The sequence below is a fragment of the Choloepus didactylus genome, chromosome 6 (assembly GCF_015220235.1).
Source record: "Choloepus didactylus isolate mChoDid1 chromosome 6, mChoDid1.pri, whole genome shotgun sequence".
Lineage (NCBI taxonomy): Eukaryota > Metazoa > Chordata > Mammalia > Pilosa > Megalonychidae > Choloepus > Choloepus didactylus.
This window is the reverse complement of record NC_051312.1, coordinates 85,399,896-85,420,365: the sequence shown is the minus strand read 5'-3', so window position 1 is coordinate 85,420,365 and position 20,470 is coordinate 85,399,896. Positions and strand designations below refer to the sequence as shown.

General features: G+C 49.3%; 2 protein-coding genes across 2 annotated transcripts; one reads left to right on the top strand and one right to left on the bottom strand.

Moving 5' to 3' along the window:
- Window positions 1–1,278: 1,278 nt before the first annotated feature.
- Window positions 1,279–5,007, top strand: ART1 (ADP-ribosyltransferase 1). Its single transcript, XM_037839754.1, has 4 exons — window positions 1,279–1,347; window positions 1,698–2,472; window positions 3,543–3,584; window positions 4,895–5,007. Exons 1-4 carry the CDS (start codon window positions 1,279–1,281, stop codon window positions 5,005–5,007), a joined length of 999 nt encoding a protein of 332 aa, XP_037695682.1.
- Window positions 5,008–5,876: 869 nt separating this feature from the next.
- CHRNA10 (cholinergic receptor nicotinic alpha 10 subunit) lies at window positions 5,877–9,979 on the bottom strand. The gene is made up of 5 exons (XM_037839753.1): window positions 9,949–9,979; window positions 9,635–9,780; window positions 9,065–9,219; window positions 7,638–8,170; window positions 5,877–6,859 (listed from the first exon to the last, which is right to left on the bottom strand). The coding sequence occupies exons 1-5, from the start codon at window positions 9,977–9,979 to the stop codon at window positions 6,402–6,404; spliced, it is 1,323 nt and encodes a 440-aa protein (XP_037695681.1). The 3' UTR covers window positions 5,877–6,401.
- Window positions 9,980–20,470: the final 10,491 nt, after the last annotated feature.

The following is a 20,470-nucleotide window of genomic DNA, read 5'->3' as shown; positions in this document are numbered from 1 at the left end:
GAAACCGTCTGTTCCAATCCTGACCCAATGATGGGAGGGCCTTTTTGTGGGGCTTCCTGAAGCCTTCAGCATGCCACCCGCAGGGTGCAGGAGACTTGTGGTTCCCTCCAGGCACCCTCTGCACTCCCCAAATGATCTATATCTGTCCCTGCCCTAGAAGCACTTGAAGGCTTAAAGGAAGACAGCTCAGTCCACGGGACGGCAGAGAGAGGGCAGGACCTCTGGACCCCCAGACCCTGCTCTAAGCCTGTTCTGGAGCCCTGCCATGGCCCCACCAGCTGACCACTTCTGGATCTGTCCCTGTTCCTTGTAAGGCAGTTTGGTTCGAAAGACGGGCAACGAAGCCAAATGAGCAGGTATCAAAGAAAAGTTTTGTTTGAGAGAAGCCTCAGGGCGGCCCCCGCCAGCAGAAAGGCTGCTGGGGGGAGGGGAAAGCACGCAGTTGGGTGGTGGGATTTCTTTTCACAGGACTTTTTGCCAATCAGGAGGTTACACGGTGTAAGGTACGTGAACTTTGGCCAATAGGGGGTTACACATAGTTTGTCTTGTAACTTTGGCAATGCCTGGTTTGTGCATTTGAACAGGAGAAGTGAGGAGGGAGGAAATAAATCTGTGAGGAAAGTGGGGGAGGGCAGTGATGGGCAAGAACAAAGAAAGTGGCGTGAAAATAGAGAAAGGGAGGGGGCAGCAACGTGAGGCTTGGTCTGATCTGCAGCCTGGTTTTGCAAAACAGGGAGATGCAGGAGGGCCCAGGGCCCAGACCTAACATTCCTGACTCACTTTCCCCATCAGGTAAAGCCCAGACTCCTCACCATGGCAGTCAAGGCCCTTCAAAATTGGCCCTAGTCAATCTTTCCAACATTCCCACACCCCAAGCTCTGCCACACTAGATGAAACATCCTTCTCTCTTTACATTCGAAGAGTCCCTACCTCCAGTATTTTGCTCTTCCCATTCCTGCTGCCCCAAAACTCCTTTCTCACCCTAAACCCCAAAGTCTCCACTTGTTGAGATTTTGTTCTCCTGTTCCTCCTTCAAGACCCTGTTCCTTTGTCACCTCCTCCAGGAAGTCTCCCATGTTCCTTCCAGCAAGAAGGGCCCTCTCTTTCTCTTCTGAGCCTCTGCCACTATTTTGTGACTCTGTCTGCCTAAGACTGGGAGTGGCACAGAGTAGGTGTCAACTAATGTTTATTAAACTCTACAGATAAACTTTCCCATTTTCCAGATAAGGAGACTGAGACCCAAAGAGAGACAGTAACTTGTGCAGGGTCACCTCCAACATGCAGACTCCTGCCATGGTGTCTCTGCTGCTTGTGTCTGTGGGCCTCATGGAAGCACTTCAGGTATGGGCAGGGATGGTGGTCCTTCGCCATTCCCATCCCAGCAGGGAGCTGAGCTGTTGGCTTCTTCTGAACTCTGGAAGGAGAAACAGAAAGAGGAGAGAATGCTGATGCTTATCTGGGGATCACTTGTCCTGAGGGGGTAGCCCCAGACCCTGGTCTTAGGAAGCTTGCAGACAGTAGTTCCCCATCCCCTTCCCCTCCAGGTGTGTTTGGGGCCCTTAGGGCCTTTCTCAGCAACACAAGCCCCACCTCAGTGTGTGCACGTGGTGCTGGGGTGGGGGCTGGATGATGAGAGTCCCATTTTCTCCCAGGGACTGTCCTCTCAGTCCCTAACGCTCCCTCCCCCTCATGCCCAGAGCCACCCCCTCACACAACGGGACCTCTTCTCTCAAGAAATCCCCCTGGACATGGCCCTAGCCTCCTTCGATGACCAGTATGCTGGCTGTGCAATGGCCATGAGAGCTGCTCTCCCCGACCTCAACCGCACTGAGTTCCAGGTCAACAAAGTGTACGCCGACGGCTGGACGCTGGCAAGCAGCCAGTGGCAGGAACGCCAGGCCTGGGGGCCGGAGTGGGGCCTCAGCAACACCCGGCTGCCCCCGCCACCCCTAGGCTTCCGCGGTGAGCATGGGGTGGCCCTCCTGGCCTACACTGCCAACAGCCCCCTGCACAAGGAGTTCAATGCAGCCGTGCGCCAGGCAGGCCGCTCCCGGGCCCACTACCTCCAGCACTTCTCCTTCAAGACGCTCCATTTCCTGCTCACCGAGGCCCTGCAGCTGCTTGGCAGGGGCCAGAATCCATCCCGGTGCCGCCAGGTGTTCCGAGGCGTTCACGGCCTGCGCTTCCGGCCAGCAGCACCTGGGGCCACCGTGAGGCTGGGGGGCTTTGCCTCCGCATCCCTGCAGAATGTCGCAGCCCGGCAGTTTGGTGAGGACACCTTCTTCGGCATCTGGACCTGCCTCGGGGCCCCTATCAAGGGCTACTCCTTCTTCCCTGGGGAGGAGGAGGTGCTGATTCCCCCCTTTGAGACCTTCCGAGTGATCAACGCCAGCAGACGGGCCCAGGGGCCTGCCCGCATCTACCTCCGGGCCCTGGGCAAGCACAGCACATACAACTGCGAGTACGTCAAAGGTGAGGAGGCTGGCACATGGGTGGATGGCTTCCCCATCCAAGAGGGACTCGGGCAAATCCCAGCCTCACCCCATTTTCAGGGGATACAAGCAAAAATATTACAAACAAACAAACAGTGAGAAAGACCCATTCATGTCCACCAGCCCCTCCAACCCTTCCATCTAAGGGAAGCCATAACCTGAGGGAGTGCACTTCTCGTCCCTGGAGGTATCTAAGCCAAAGCTGGCTGCTTGTCTTCTTGGGAGGTAGAAGAGGGATTCCTGACCAAGGCAGGGGCCTTCAGCCTTTGGAGTGGTCCAGCAGACCTGGCCAGGCTTTTCTTCCAGCAGGAGGCTAAAAGCGAATTAAATTGTAGCCACAGTACTGACACCCAGACTGCTGTTGTCAGACAGGAGTAGGAGCCTCAGCTTCAGTTTCCAAGAGGAGCACATTTATTAGATTGAATAGAAATTATCTTCTGTAGTCTGTGCCCCTAAATTCTAGTTCAGGGTGTGGACAGGGAGGTCTTGGATGCTCCTCCTGTCCATTCCCCTAAGACATGGCCAAGGAGGAATTGCCAGGACCAGCCCAGGGTCTTGACCTTTGAAAGGGCTGGTGGGCTGCGGTTCCCAGCTGAGTGACATCCAGGGGCTGGTGGGCTCAGTTTTCATAATCAGAGGCAGGTAGTTAGCTGGAGCTTTGGGCCACATCTAATATGAGAGAAGCTCCAATGTGGTTTCGGTTCTTACCTTCGGCATCATGACAGTGGATGCATTGATGGGAGATGAGAAAGACACGCAAAGAATACAAATGAGCCCCTCCTTGCTGGGACCAGGCACAGGAGAGGGAGAAGTGGGTGTGGCAGGGAGGCAGAGTGACCCAGAATGGAACCTGGCTTTGACGGCCAGCTCCCTTGCAGCCCAGATGCTCACGGATCAAGTCAAACCTAGTCACTGAGGTCCCACCATAAGGAAAAGCACCGGCTTTTTTTTCCCCCCAAACCAAGTCGGGTTGCCATTTCCAGTGCTCTGAGCTTCTTCCTGTCCTGAGAGGTCTTGAGCCTTTAATTCTTTACTGTTTCTTCCCTGCAGACAAGAGGTGCAAGTCTGGGCCCTGCCATCTGGATAATTCAGGTAAGGGGTGCAGGCATCTGTTGGGTTCATTTCAGGGATGGGCAGGCTCCCCTATGGTCAGTCTCCTTACTCGGATGTCCCTCTTATAAGAAAACCACCCCCTTAATCAAAATCAGACACCTGTGGGGGTGTTAACCTCTCCCAGATGATGTGTAGTGTGTGTATGGGATGGTGGTGGGAAGGAGCTTATACCCAGGCCCTGCAGGCTGGGTCTACCCCCTCCCTCACAGGAGGCCACTAATCAGACCCTGGAGAGATTCAGGTTGCACTGAGATGAGGAAGGGAAGTGCTGTTCCCCAAAACGTCCTTCCTTGGGCTTCTCCTCCTTCAGCTGCAGAACCCACTGACTCAGTTCCTGGCCTCAGGGCTCCCTCAGACCCACCTTCCAAGGTGGCGGCCAGGCTTTGGGAGCTGGAGACCTGGGCTGTAGACCAGGCTGTGACCTAACTCTGCGACCAACCCATTCTCTCTCAGTCTCCCTATCTGCATAGAGGGGACTAGATGACTCCCAGGTCCCTCTCATCTGTGACTCTTTTCAGCCTCTACTTTCTCCCCACCATTTTCCATGGCCTAGAACTCTCCAATGGTATAAGTACTATTATCATCCCCAAGGCACAAAGAACCTGCAACCGGCTAGCCCCACACCACACAGCTCGCCAAGGGCGGAATGGAGTCCACACAGCTTCGCTCTAGAGCCAAACTCTGAGCCACCACCCCAGGCTGGCTGCCACCCCTCCCAGACACCATCTCATTTTATCCTACTGTTCACTACTCTGGTGGAAGGAGATGGATCAGGGATTATCCTCATTATATAGTAAAGTGGAACCCAGAGATAGAAGACACTTGTCCAGGTTAACAAAGGGAGTTAGTGGCAGAGCCAGGACCAGAAGTCAGGTCTCCAGCCTCCAACTCAGACCTCATCTTCAGTTCTGATGGTGCAATTTCAAAAAACACTGTAGAACTTCAGCGTTTTGACCCCAGGTCCAGCCAGCACCTCTCATACCAGGGATTGTGCAGAGAAGCAAAGCTCAGCATCACTAGATCACACCCAGATTCCCAGTCCATGTTCTGTACCATCCTGCCATGCCTCATTTGTGTGAACAGAAGGCAGGGGGTTAGACCTCATGACCTCTGGAAGAAGAACTGGGGCTCTCATTGGTTTCTTCATCTCCATTTACCTTCCTCCCTAAATTCTTGCTCTTCATCTCACTTGCTTGTCTCTCTTCATCTTGTTTCTTCATGTACCTCACTTCATCCAGCTCTCTCTCTCCCTCTCCTTCTCTCTTTCACTGTCTCTGTTTTCCTAGCAGCCATGGGTCAGGGCCCCATCTCTGGATTCTGGTCCCTCCTGCTGTTGCTCTGGTTCCTTGTGGTGGAGGCCTTCCCAGCGAGTCCAGGCCTACTCGGATCCATCAGACACTGAACAGCCGTGCCTGCCTCCTTTCCCCAATGTAAGGATTCTGGCCACGTGTATGCTCTAAATGTAGCCAAGATCCCTAATGACCCCATCTGCAGGGAACTCTGGGCTCTTCTCTGGCAGCTGCCAGGCCTTCTGTTGGAAGAACGAGAGAATTTGGAGACTGAACCTTACCCCATGCTCAAGGTGTGAGACTCTGAATAGAGTGGGGGGACTCCAGGACAGGCAGCAACTCACTGGAGATTGAGGAGGCTTCAGCTAGTTTGGGAACATCTGTGGAGGAAAGCACTTGACCATGATACTTGCTGGTGTTACTCAAATGCCTCATACGTCCCCCTGGAAAGCTCCTGTTTGCTCCTCCAGGAAGCCTTCTCTGACCTCTCCCCCCTTCTGGGTTAGGGGCCCTGCTCTGTGATCCCATAGCCCCTGGGTGCTTCCCTCTACCATGTGTTGTCTCTCAGGCAAGAGTATAAGCTTCCTGTGGGTGGGACTGGGTCTCATCTATCAGTCTCCAGGGTAGGCACAGAGACAGCTCCAGGAAATGTGTGAAAGCCAGAAAAGAACAAATTATCTTGTGAATGGCTGGTCCCCGCATGGCCCCTACCTTGGACACTTTCGAGTTCTCAGAATGTCAGCGTGTGGGAATGGGGTGGACTAACTCCAGATGACAGAGAGCAGAGGAGATGGCAGAGAGAGCTCTGGGCCCTCTACTAGGGTCTCAATCAAATCCCATCATTTTCTTCTCAGCATGGATGTAATTATTGTCTTGATCTGAGTCGTAAGGTTCCTGGATTCCCAACTTCCACCACCATGGACCCCTAGGACAAGACAGGATATCAAGGAAGTGCTAGACACGTATTTACTTTATTATGAGTTGGGGCTTGGGTGCCAAATCTCTGTATGGTCTTCTGCTCTGGAAACTAGACCAGGAATCCCAGCCCCCTTCCCTGAGCTCCTAGGCAGGGCTAGGCAAGACCTAGTCTCTATAACAGCAGATGCCTGGGAAGGATGAGAAGAGAGAAACTAGAGCAGTTCTGTCCTTATGTAATAGTCTGTACTTTCCCCACTAAAAGCTCCAACACCCAGCATGGATATTCAACTCTGTCCTTCCAAGACTACTTTGATTTTGACCCTTCTTAGAGTTTCCTCCTCTTTAGGAATTAGGGTAGAGGAAGTGCTCTTGACTTCTTTTAGAGATTAGGGTAGGTAGCCAACAAATGCTCCCTCATGGTTGGTGAAGTCAGTAGTGCTAACCCTGAAGGGAGGGTGTCCCAGGCTCCTGGGCAAAGTGGGGAGACACTGGCTGGCCTGTCTGAAGGCTAACAACCACCATGGAATTTGCCATCCCTGCCTGGAGGTGCTGTGGCCACAGCAGATCCCTGGGCCCCAATCCCAGCCCCTCACAGGGCCTGCACCAGCACCAAGAGGCTCATGACCAGAGCCATGGAGAAGAAGATGCCCAGGAAGAAGCGGTCCATCACCCGGGCCAGGCGTTTCCAGTCCTCATGGCGGCGCTGGGCAGCCCGGTGGCTGCGGAACGTGTTGGCAATGGTGGCTACGTGATGCAGTAGAGCTTCCTGGTGGCACAGACACTGCGGCTCATGGCAAGGGCCTTTTGGGGGGCCAGCTCCTCCCTCAGGAGGCTGGGGGCTGGGGAGCGGCTCTGGTGGCCTGGGATGCCCGCAGGACTCTCCCCGTTCCCGCACGCACAGGCTCCGTGCCAGGTGTCCCAGCAGGAGGGCCTGAGCCCAGGCTGGCACAGGGCGGACACTGGGGCCACAGTAATGCAGGTTCATGATGAGGATGGTGAGTGCTGTAGAGAATGTGACCATGGTCATAGTAGCCATATAGTACTTCCCTGCAGGAAAGAGAGTGAGCTGGGGCCCAAAACACGAATGCAAGTCCCTGAACTTCCCCAATGCCAAGGCACAAACAGGAATAAACCCAACCATGAAGCCCAACGGATGGAAGCAAGAAGGTGGTAAGGGCTAAGGTCTCCCTGCCCTTCATTCCTACAAGTCAGTCCTCAGAAGCTACTTGTTCCCTAAGTGTCCCCCACACTGCTGGAGGGTGCTCTTATACAAGATCCACGAAAGCCATGCTCTTATATAGTATGGGCATGACCTTGGGCAAGTTAACAAAGATAACAATAGGCCCTACCTCATAGGTTTTGGTGATGCTTACCTGAGTTAACAAACCTCAAGCGCTTAGGAGAGTGCCGAGTGCACAGGGAGTGCGCAATATATTTTACCTATCATTGTCACATATCGGGGACATCAACCTTCCAACTACACCATCAAGTTCTTGGAAAAAGCTTGTGTCTTCCCCAAGCGTGCCGGCGAGGAGTGTTCTCCCTGGAAGGGGCCTAACTCCTTTCCCCTCAATCTCAACACAAAGCCACACTCCCCAGAAGCACCCCCTCTCTCACACACCCAAGATGGGGCGTCTCTGCGGATCGAAGCGGTCTCCGGCCTTGACTCCTCCCTCCTTGCTCGGGCCGGAGCTCTGCGCTCGCTGACCCTGCACTGGTGGAGCCCCACTCGCGTCAGCGGAGGAGGGGAGGGGGACTGTGCGGGAGGAGAAGGGCTCCCCCGCACGGCGCGTCCTGGGAGCAACCCGCGCGCTCGCCCGCTCACCGATGAGCGGCACGCTCTCAGCCGGCGGCATGCTCTCGGCCAGCAGCAGCTGAAAGACGGTGAGCGCCAGCAGCACGGTGACGCCGAGCGACACCTTCTCGCCGGAGTCGGCGGGCAGGTGGAAGGCGAGCGGCGCGAGCAGCGAGATGAGCACGCAGGGCAGCAGCAGGTTGCACACGTAGGCGGCGGCGCGGCGGCGCAGCAGCAGCGTGAAGGTCACGTCGGGGTAGGGCTCGGAGCAGCAGCCGTAGGTGAGCACGCGCCGCCGCGCCGGCATGCCCAGCACGCGCCACTCCACGTTGTCCACGAAGTCCGCCAGGCCCGCGGCGGCGCCGCGCGGCCGCACGTCCAGCTGGTGCCCGCCATGCGTCCACGAGCCGAACGTCAGGCCGCAGCGCTGCGCGTCGAACGGGAAGGCCGAGACGTCCACGCGGCACGAGCTGCGCGTGATGGCCGGCGCATCCCAGCGCACCGCGCCGTCGTGCCGCAGCACCACGTTGGTGCTGGCTGAGGCCGGAGGCTGCGTGTCCGCTCTGCGGGCAGGTGGGGAAGGGGTGGCTCGCTGAGGTGGCAGGGGCTGAGGAGCAGTTGCGGGGAGACGGACGACAGGGCTGGTCCCCAAATGGGCCCTGGGGATCACAGAGCCCTGGGTGGGGACTAGAGGGGGCCCTAAGGACACAAAGCCGGCGGCGGGGGTGGAGAGGGGTGCAGCATGGAAGGGGGAAGGTGCCATAGCGAGGCCTAGAAGGGTTCCGGGGGAAGTAGGGCCAACTGCCCACAAGGGGCATAGATCTGGCCCAGGGCAGTGCAAGAGGGTTTCTGTAAAACTCGAAGGTGGCCATGGGTGGCACAGTGAGTTCCCTTAGAGATCATCTGGAAAGATTGTAGAGGGACCCCAGGAAAATATCAGAGCCATGTGTTGGCTGTGAGACCAAGAACCTCTTCAGGCAGGTGACATGGAGGAGCAATCTGGAGGGCTTAGGCCCTGGAGGAAATAGATCCCCAGGCAGGCCCCTAGAGAAGTCACAAGAGAATCAGAGCAATTTTTTTTTTTTTTCTTTTTTGGGGGTGGGGTGGGAATGGGGACTGATTTCAGCCCTGATAATTAAGTCAGAATCCCTGGGAATGGCCTTGGAAGGATAGAGTGTGCCAGAGTGAGGCACTTGGGCCCAGGCCCCTCTTTGCAAGAGACACACAGTGGGTTCCCAGGAGACGTTCAGTCTGGATTGGTTTGGAACAGCCTAAAGTGGAGATATCATGCAGGGACTATGAACTCCTAGAAGCTTAGAAGGATCCTGGGGAAAATCTTCCAAGGTGGCATAGCAACCGGGTTGGCTGTAAGAGTGAAGGGACTGATCAGTGCATGCTCAGAGCCAACGCCAAGTGTAGGGAGGGTTGGAAGGGGGATAGGCCCAAGTGGGCAATACTTGTTATAGAGCACGATGTCTGGCCGCCACACAAAACTGCTGGGGATGCGGATGGCATCCAGGCCACCGTAGGCCTCAGGGTCCCATCTCAGGAAGGCATCTGTCCACTCCTGTCGGATCCATAGGTACAGCGTCAGTACCTGGTTCCTCTCATCCTAGTGGGAGGCAGGGAGTGGGCACTGATGTATTTGTATACCCTCCCCTGTGTATGCATACTCACCTGCAGAGCTCTAGTCAGCACCCAGAAACCCAGCTTGTCCATGCAGCCCAGTTCCCACCCAGGTCTGACCTTGCTAGGTGACCTTAGTGGACTTCACTTTTCTCTTCTCTGGACGTCAGTTTCTTCAGCTGTAACATGGGGTGATAATCTCTGCCTAACAGGGATTCAGTGAGATCAAGTGTGCAGAATTGGGCACATTGTGGGTACAGCAGCAGGTGGTAGCTGTTGTTGTTGTTAATATTAATATGAATATTAAAGAACCGTTTGGAGAACAGTCTCAGACTCTCACCCTCTCATTCTTTGACCCTGTTACAGGCACACTCCCCAGTTGCCCCACTACCACAACGTACCATGTCGATGATCTGGGACAATGTTACCTCCAGGGTCACGTTCAGAGTCTGGTCTGTGTCTGCCACAGGTCTCAGGGCATTTGTGTAGTTGGCAAAGAGGTCCCGGAACAGCTTGTGAGCCAGCCTGCCCTCGGATCCCAGGCACCCTGGGTGACCAGTAAGAAGGGCTGTCAATTCAGGGCCTCAGTCCAGGGCCCTCTGCTCATACCCTCCACCCCTACAAGATTGGGTCCCTGACGCCTGCTCCACTATCTTACACTCTGATGAATGCCTGCCCTCTGTCCCTCTAATTGTGGTTCTAGTCCCTCCCTGACTTGCTTCCAGGGCTGAATGGGGTGAAGGCATAGGGCAAATTGGTCTCATCTCCCATCCCATGCAAAAGACTGTTGGTGCTAGGCCGTCAGGAGGTTTCTACCGCACTCTTTCCAATAATCTGGATTGTTCTGTCTGCCTTGCCACAAATACTAGAGGAGCTCAAATAGGCCCCAAGAGTCCCAATTCTCACCCAGGTGTTTTGAACCCCATTGTCCTGCCCCTCCAGTCTCTCAAACCTGTTTCCACGTCTTCACCTGCACTTCAGTCAGTATCTTCAAAGCTTCTGATACTATGGGTCGTTCCCTCCTCCTGAAAACACCCCCTTTCTGAGGCTTTTGTGACATACCATATTTTCCTCAGGCCCTGACTCAAATATTATTCCCCAGAATTCTGTCTTTGACTCTCTACACACTCCTCATTCATCAACCCACATTTTATTCCTGAGTACCCATATATACCACAGTCCACCCCTGAATGTTTTACCAGGCCCTTAAACTTGGTAGTTCCAAAACAGGAACTCATCTCCTCCCCCCATACTCTGAAACCTACTCCTTATTGATCATGTGTTCCCCATCTCAGCAAACAGTGCCCCCCAGTCACACCAGCTGGAAATCTGGGAATATCCTTCCCTTCTCTTGTCCCCTCCCCTTGCAGCCCAACCAATCCCAAATCCTGTTGGTTCTGCCATTAAGCTTCTCTTGAATCCAAGCTCCTTTCCAGCTCAGGCCTCATCCTCTCTCTTTTGGACCACAGCTGCCAGCCACCTCCTCACTCCTCTCTCTGCCCCAGACTCACGAGCTGTAACCAATCTTCCACTTTTCTGGTAGATAACACTTTTAAAAATGCAAATCTTACCAGCCGGTACCTGCTTAAAACCTCCCAAGGTCTCCCCATTGCCTGCAAGCAGCCTGGCATTCCAGACCCTTCAGATTTGGCCCCTCTGACCTTTCCAGTCCTTTCAGAGAAGCTCCCCCAGTCACTGCTCCCACCCCAGCCAGGCAAGTCTCCTCTCACGCTCTACGGCACCCCTGCTCCACACCCCCAGATAGAGAACTTGTTCCCAGCACAGGTGGTGCAGAAAAAGCTAGAGACCATGTGGGGAGAGATTTGGGGAAGATGGAACAGCAGCAACATCAGGAGGGGCCAGGGCTGGTGGTCGGAGCTTCATACCTGGCAGGAGCAGGAGCAGGAGGCTCAGGCTGGAGCAGAAGAAGCTGAGGCTGAGGCAGCGGCTCCCTGGCCCCATGGCCCTGCTGCAGCCGGGATATATGGAGCCAGAAGAAGTTTCTGGGGGGAGAGGCCTCCTGGCCCGACTAGGGCAGCAAAAGGCTATGGTAGCAAGTATGATGTGGACAGTACCTGCAAGTCAGAGGTAAGACAGATCTCTGCTGGGCATGCCTACCCACAGGGAGTGCCGTGGCTCTTCTAGTCATCTAACCCTCCATTTGTACCAGACTTGGATTTCAGTACTTGGTCCTTGGTGTTTGCTCTTCCTCCTTTTCTGATGGCCTTGTCTCTTCTGGACTTTGCCTTTGTCCTTTTTATGTATCCCCCAACCCCACGTCCCGCCTCTCTGTCTCTATCTCTTTCTGTCTTATCTCTGTAACCCCTTCTCAGTCTCCTTCTCTCTGCTTCCCTGACTCTGATCTTCTTCTCTAGGTCTCTTTCCCTTCCCTTTCCCTTTCTCCTATTTCTGTTTCAGCTTCCCTGTCATCTCCCTCCATTCCCCACACCTGGGCTCTGGGTGAACCTGGTGCTCTCTCAACAGAACAAGGGGCAGGGGCTCGGATCCTTCTCCGGCCCTGAGGGGTCTGGTGCACAGGGCAGAGGGGCCCCTCCCCCTTTGCCTTTTTCATTAACTTAATTACAGGGTTGAGGACACCTGTGCTCATGGAAACATGCAATTTCAGAGCAACTGAAATTGACACCTCAGGCTGGGACCTGAATTATTCAACATCTGTAAGGCAGCACCCAGGCTCAGCTCAGGCCTGGTCTGGGGGTTTGGAGAGTCCAGGAATGCAGGGATCAGGATCTGCAAGAGACTAGGGTCTGAGGGTGTTAGGGACCAGGGCCCCCCAGCTCTCCACTATTGCGTGAATTCTAGGGGCTCCCTTTGAACCTGCAGCTCTCCACCCACTGAGGGACTGAACATATCTGCCTAGACTAAGTGCTTAGTGTCAAGCAAGCTCTCCCCTCCTGATGGGAGTGTGATGGGCCTCAGGTCACTCCAGGTGGTCCCACAGAGCAGGTGATGCAGCCCACGTCCTCTCCTCAGATGTCTGCAGCCATTCCAGTTGGAGCCACAGGATGCTTCCCGAGCTCAAACACCACAGGCAATAAGGGGGTGTAGGGAAAGCACAGACTTTGAAGATCCTTTCAGGTCTGTCTTATGAGCTGTCTGACTGGGCCAAATTAGTGAAATTCTCTGGTTTCAGTTTTCTCAGTCCAGATAATGGGATTAATAGTCCTCACCTTGAAAGCTGTTGTAAGGATTAAGTGAGATAACCTGATAATGCAAGGCAAGTGCCTAGTGCAGTGCCAGACACATAGTAGTCAGTCAATGGTATTTGTACGAGTCCTAGTGAGTAAGTTAGAATATCTTCAGGAGCTATACGTACTTCCCTGATAGTGACATCCTTGCCATGAGTTCAAGTATCATGGATATACCAGTGATTCCCTACTTTTTCTCCAGCCCAGTCCCTTCTCCTAGGCACCTGATACTTATATCAACCACCTTTCTGATGTTTCCTTCTGGAGGCCCCACAACCTTTTCACATAATTTTCAAAATGGAACTTCTCTCCTCCTCTCCAAACTTGTTTCTTCCCTTGTGGTCTTTAATTCATTGCTAGTACCTCCATTCATCCAAGCTGAGAGGAACCTCTCTTTGCTTAACCCTCTCATTAATTAGTCATTATGTCTTGTCCATACTACTGTCCTAATATTTTTAGAATCTTCTTGCAGCCATTGCAGCTTTCCTGGGTAAAACTCACCCATTCTTGCCCCCACAGTTGCAGCCTCCTCGTGGGCCCCTCCATTCCATCCTTCTGTCAGTAGCTCCCCAGCATCCACATGCAAAAGTATACTCTATAACCTAGCATTCAAGGCCCTCCATCATCTGACTGTCCCTTTACTTTGCAGACTTGCTTCCTGCCACGTACCCCTTCCTGCTTGCCAAGCAAGAACTACCTGTGTCACCAAGCCCCATGCTACTACGGATTATTGCACCTGCCTGCTATGTTATTTCACTCTTATAGACCTGGATCACTTCCTTCATCCATCAACCTCATACTTGATGTCTCCTCTTCTCTGAAGTGTTCACTAACCTCTTCCCTCCCTGTAGACATTTGCTCTTCTGCAGTTAGACATCCTCCCTGTACCTGCATAAACCACAATGCATCATCATTAGGAGTGTGTTTCTTCTCTAGACTGAGCTCCCAGAGGGGGTGCTGATGAGTGTTGTTAACCTAAACTGAAGATACAACCTCCTCCTCCAGCTCAAACACAGTTCAATCCATCAGGGCTAGGTAGATGGAATCATATCCATGATTCATATCAATGATTGATTTTACCAGCCTGGCTCTGCCTTTAGTTTCCTCATTCCCCACCTTCCCTCTTCCCCTCCAATTCTCCCTGCCTATTTGGATCTCGGGCTCCCTTCCTGTGATGCTGCTTCCCTCACTATCACTGTGAACCTCTCTGTGTCCAGCTTTCCATCTGAATCTCTCTCACCCTCTCTGATTCTGTCTCAGTCTCTGGCACTGCTCCTATTTCTCTGTCTGACTCTCCCTTTGGGTACCTCTCTCCTTATATATCTTTCATTCTCTCTCTCAAGATATCTCAAAAGTCCTCACATCACTGTGGGCAAAATGATTGCCCTGGAACAAGCAAGTAAGGGAAGAGGTGCTGGCACCTTTGGGGTCTCCTTTCTACCTCTGTGTGCCGTCTTCTGTGTTCTCTTTTCCATCCTCCCCATGAATGCCGGTGCTCTGTGGGCCTTGGCCTTCTCCACTGTCTGCCCTGGGTGATTACATCATGGTCCTCTGAGCAACTAGATTGCATGTCTGTCCTCAATTCCATGGGTGAGTTTTAATCTATCTAGTGGTTATTGAATGTGTTGGGTCTCTGATGTGGCTAACAGCACCCTTATTTCCTACTGCTGAACTAGTTGAAAAATAAAAAGTAAAGACAGGGATCAAATGATCACCTTTTGATAGATGCAAGGTTGGAGGCCATGGCTCTGGCAGCCAAGGAGGCTTCCTAATATGGAGTCCAAAAATGAGGCAGGGTAAGATGGCAGAGTAGGTGAGGTGGTTGGGCTTCTCCTTCATCAGAGTAACTAGAAAGGGGCCGGAGGACATCAGGGACCATGGTTCTGGGGTGTGACTGGCCATAGAGGGTAACCCACAGTACATGGAGGGAATACCTGACAAAAATGGAGGAGAGGTGGTGGCTGGAGGGTCGCAGTGAGTGTGTTCCCCATCCAGACCTACCCCCCCTGCCCACTGGCGGCAGCAAAACCACCACAGGGCAGGGGAGTGAGCAGCAGCTCTCCAGTCCTGTCCACCTACCTTGACAGTTTGCTGGGGGGTGATCCTCCACAGCCAAACAGCAGGAAGCTTCCATGAGGGAACCTGGTGGGCTGCAATTGCTTTACCCCCATGCAAGTCCGGGGTGGGGGTGGGGGATGGAGGGTGTGCAACAGGGAGAGGCACAATAATGGCAATTGGGAGCCTCTCCCACATCCCACAGACACGCAGGCACAAGGCAGGCAGAGAACCAACAGGCTGGGCCCACATCCCACCTGCAGGGTGCCCTTGATCAGGCTCCCTGCCTACCTGCTTGGGGCCCATGTTGCAGCCCCAGGACTGGGATTCCCCAGAGCATATGGTTCACTGGTTCATTCCCCACCCAGTTTGAATTCTGTCCGCCACACAGGAGAAGTTCAAGAAAGACCTGCTGAGAGTGCTACCTGCTGGTAGGTTAGGGAAACTGCACTCCAGCAAATCAAATTATATATAAATACTCAATTAATTCTGCACTTCCCCAAATAACCTTATCAAGACAAGCAAAGGCCTTGAAGCCAGCAGAAAATTACAAAGCACTTGAAGGATATAGAAGATATGGACAAGCCAAATGAACAAATTAAAAGCCAGAAGAGTCACAAAATTTGGAGCAATTAATCAAAGAAGTACACACAAATATCAGTATTGTGACTCAGGATATAAAGGACATGAAGAAGATCCTAGAAGAGCATAAAGAAGAATTTTCAAGAGTAAATTAAAAAATACTGTTGATCAAATTAAAAATATTCTTGAGACACACATAACACCAGATTTGAAGAAGTAAAGGAATGAATTAGCAACCTCAAAGTTAGGGTGATGGAAAGTGAAAGCACAAAAGAATGAATGGTGAAAACAATAAAAAAATTTTGAAATGGAGCTGAGGGAAATGATGGACAATATGAAGCACATGAATATAAGAATCATTGGTGTCCCAGAAGGAGAAGAGAACAGTAAAGGGCTAGAAGACATTCTTGGGGAAAATTTCCCAACCCTTCTAAATGACAAATATGCAAATCAAAGATGCCCAATGAACTCCAAATAGAATAAATCCAAATAAACCCATTCCAAGTCATATTCTGATCAGATTGTCAAATGCTGAAGAGAAGGAGAAAGTTCTGAAAGCAGCAAGAGAGAAGCAATTCACCACATACAAAGGAAACAACATAAGACTAAGTATTGACTACCCAGTAGGCACCATGGAGGCGAGAAGGCAGTGGTATGACATATTTCAGATTCTGAAAGAAAAATTGCCAGCCAAGAATTCTTTATCCAGCAAAACTCTCCTTCAAAATTGAGGGCGAGTTTAAAATTTTCACAAACAAATGCTGAGAGAATTTGTTAACAAGAGATGTGTCCTGCAAGAATTACTAAAGGGAGCTCTACCAGCTGAGAAAAAAAAGAAAGGAGAGAGAGGTGTGGAGAAGGGCACGGAACTGAAGAGATTTTAGTAAGGGTAACTTAAAGAGAAAAAAAGAGAGGGGGAAAAATAGATATAACAACTAAAACCAAAGGATAAGATGGCTGGTTCAAGAACTCCCTTCACAGTAATAACTTTGAATGTGAATGGATTAAACTCTCCAATTAAAAGATACAGACCGATAGAATGGATTAAAAAATATGACCCAGCGATATGCTGTTTACAAGAGACTCATCTTAGACCCAGAGACATAAAGAAATTGAAGTGAAAGGATGGAAAAAATATTCTACACAAACTGCTATCAAAAGAAAGCTGGGGTAGCTATACTAATATTGGACAAAATAGACTTTAAATGCAAAGATGTCATAAGAGATAAAGAACAACACTATATATTAATAACAGGGATAATTCACCAAGAAGAAACAACAATTATAAATGTTTATGCACCCAATCAAAGAGCTCCAAAATACACGAGACAAACATTGGCTAAACTGAAGGGAGCAATAGACATGTCTACAATAATAGTAGAAGACTTTGGTACACCACTCTCTTCTATACATAGAACAACTAGACAAAGGACCAATAAGGAAATTGAGAACCTAAACAATATGATAAATGATTTAGACTTAGTAGACATATATAGATCATTACATACCAAAGTACCAAGATATACATTCTTCTCTAGTGTCTATGGAACATTTTCCAGGATAGATCATATGCTGGGACACAAAACAAATCTTAATAAGTTTAAAAAGATTGAAATTATTCAAAGCACAATCTCTGACCACAATGGAATGCAACTAGAAATCAACAACCACCAAAGAACCAGATCTTTCACAAATATATGGATGTTAAACAACACACTCCTAAACAACCAGTGGGTCAAAGAAGAAATTGCAAGAGAAATTGGTAAATATCTAGAGATGAATGAAAATGAGAACACAACAGCAAAACCTGTGGGATGCAGTGAAAGCAGTGCTAAGAGGGAAATTTATAGCTCTAAATGCATATATCAAAAAGCAAGAAAGAGCTAAAACTAGAGACTGAATTGAACAACTGAAGAGGCTAGAAAATGATCAGCAAACCCTAAAGTAAGTAGAAAAAAAGAAGTAACAAAGACTAAAGCAGAAATAAATGAGCTGGAGAACAAGCAAACAATAGAGAGAATAAATAAAACCAAAAGTTGGTGCTTTGAGAAGATTAACAATATTGACAGACCCTTAGCTAGACTGACAAAGTCAAAAAGAGAGAAGACCCAAATAAACAGCATCAGAAATAAGAAGGGAATAATTACTACAGATCCTGAAGAAATAAAAAAAATCATAAGAGGATACTATGAATAACGTATGCCAACAAGCTAGACAATTTAGAGGAAATGGACAATTTCCTGGAAACACATGAACAACCAGGACAGACTCAAGAAGAAATAGAAGACCTCAACAAACCAATCACAAATCAAAGAGATCCAATCAGTCATCAAAAACCTACCTACAAATAAAAGCCCAGAGCCAGATAGCTTCAGAGTAGAATTTTACCAAACTTTCCAAAAACAGTTGACACCATTCTTGCTCAAACTCTTTCAAAAAACTGAAGAAAAAGGAACATTACTTAACTCACTTTATGAATCTAATATCACTCTGATACCAAAACCAGATAAAGACACTACAAAAAAGGAAAACTATAGGCCAATCTTCCTAATGAATATAGATACAAAAATCCTAAACAAAATACTTGCAAATCAAATCCAAAGGCACATTAAAAGAATTAAACACCACGACCAAGTGGGACTCATTCCTGGCATGCAAGGGTGGTTCAATATAAGAAAATCAATTAATGTAATTCAACACATTAACAAATCAAAAGAGGAAAATCAAAATAGTCATCTTGATAGAAACTGAAAAAGCTTGACAAAATTCAACATCCCTTTTTGATAAAAAACACTTCAAAAGGTAGGAATTGAAGGAAACTTCCTCACTATGATAAAGGGCATAGATGAAAAACCCACAGCCAGCATGGTACTCAAGGGGGAGAGGCTGAAAGCCTTCCCCCTAGGATTGGGAATGAGACAAAGATGCCCACCATCACCTCTATTATTCAACATTGTGCTAGAAGTTCTGAGCAATTCGCCAAGATAAAGATATAAAAGGTATCCAAATTGGAAAGGAAGAAGTAAAACTGTCATTATTTGCAGATGATATGATCTTGTACTTGAAAATCCTGAATTTGGCCACAAAGCTACTTGAGCTAATAAATTCAGCATAGTGGCAGGATATAAGATTAATGCACAAAACTGGTGTTCACAGAGGCAGCAATCATTATTTGCAATGGGTGGAGGTGACCTAAGAGTACATAGACTGAAGAACAGAATGGTGAACTGTGGTGTATGCAAACAATGGAATATTGAGCAACTACCAGGAGTGAAGCTGTGAGACACACAATGAGGTGAATGGATCCTGTACACAGTATTTGAATGAAGTACGCCAGAGATAAAGCCAGGCACTATAATGCCTCACCAATATGGACTCACTACAATGTGTGAACTCAGAATTAGAACATAGCCTAACGTGGACTTGATTATTGTAATGATCCCTAGATTGTAAGCTCTTACAGCAGTCAACTCTATTCCTGAATTGTAATGCCTATCTCTAAACTTTGAGATGCTGATCCCTTAGTGTATGACCTGATTGGTCTTTGGAATAATGTGTATCTCTGAGACACCTGAAACTCGGAGCTAGAACTCGGCAGATATGAATGTCAGTATTAGTGCATACAGCCACTGTCAAAAAAATGCTGAAAAAGAACCCAGACTTCAATTAGTGATATGAATGAAGGAGATCTGGTTAAGACTAGGGCAAACCAGGCCAAAGGGTAAAGGTTGAAATTGACTGTGTGTTCAAACTTCAACTTCCATGTGAGATCAAGGGAAGAGATGTCTATTTGGTGCAGGATCTGTATTTTCTAAACAATATAACTACAGTCGGTTTGTTCAAACACCACGATTGCATGAAGCCTTGAATCAGAAGTGATATATGGTGGGTTGGTATAGGTTAGAGTGAAATAGTGACACATCCCAAAGTAATTAGAGCAGAGAATAAAAAATATGTTTACAGCCCCCCACCCACCCACCCAAGGAGCTGGGGGAAGGTGTGGAAGTGTTGGACATCCTCACCTGGACTGGTGTTGATGTTGTCACAAACATTGGGACTGGCAGTTTGATGTGCTGAGCCCTCAATCATGGGACTTGCCCTTGTGGGGCTTGTTACTGCAAAGGAGAGGCTAAACTTGCATATAATTGTGCCTAAGAGTCTCCCCCTGAGTGCCTCTTTGTTGCTCAGATGTGGCCCTCTCTCTCTCTAACTGAGCCACCTCGGCAGGTGAACTCACTGCCCTCCCCCCTACGTGGGACCCGACTCCCAGGGGTGTGAATCTCCCTGGCAATGCAGAATATGACTCCCAGGGATGAATCTGGACCCAGCATCATGGGATTGAGAATATCTTCTTGATCAAAAGGGGGATGCAGAATGAGACGAAATAGTTTCAGTGGCTGAGAGATTTCAAGTGGAGTCGAGAGGTCACTCTGGTGGACATTCTTATGCACTATATAGATAACACCTCTTAGGTTTCAATGTATTGGAATAGCTAGAAGTAAATACCTGAAACTACCAAACTCCAACCCAGTAGTCTGGACTCCTGAAGACGACTGTGTAATAATGTAGATTACAAGGGGTGACAGTGTGATTGTGAAGGCCTTGTGGATCACACTCCCTTTGTCTAGTGTATATATGGATGGGTAGAAAAGTGGGGACAAAAACTAAATTACAAATAGGGTGGGATGGGGGATCGTTTGGGTGTTCTTTTTTTACTTTTATTTTTTATTCTTATTCTGATTCTTTCTGATGCAAGAAAAATGTTCAGAAATAGATTGTGGTGATGAAGGCATAACTATATGATCATACTGTGAACAGTTGATTGTATACCATGGATGACTGTATGGTATGTGAATATATTTCAATAAAACTGAATTAAAAAAAAAAAGATCAATGCACATAAGTCGGTAATGTTCCTATATACTAGTAATGACCAAACTGAAGAGGCAATTAAAAAAAAAGGTCATTCACAATAGCATCTAAAAATATCAAGTACCTAGGAGTAAACTTAACCAAGGACGTAAACGACCTCTACGGTGGAAAATTACAAAATTTTACTAAAAAAAATAAAAATGACTTAAATAGGTGGAAAAATATTCCATGCTCATGGGTAGGAAGACTAAATATTGTTAAGATGTCAATTCTACCCAAACCGATCTACAGATTCAATGCAATCCCAATCCAAATTCCAACGACCTACTTTGCAGACTTGAAAAAGCTAGTTATTAAATTATTTGGAAGGGAAAGGGGCCTCAGATTGCCAAAAACATCCTAAAAAAGAATCAAGTGGGAGGACTTACACTGCCAGACTTAGAAGTCTGCTATAAAGCTACAGTGGTCAAAACAGCATGGTGTTGACATAAATATTGACATACTGATCAATGGAATCAAATT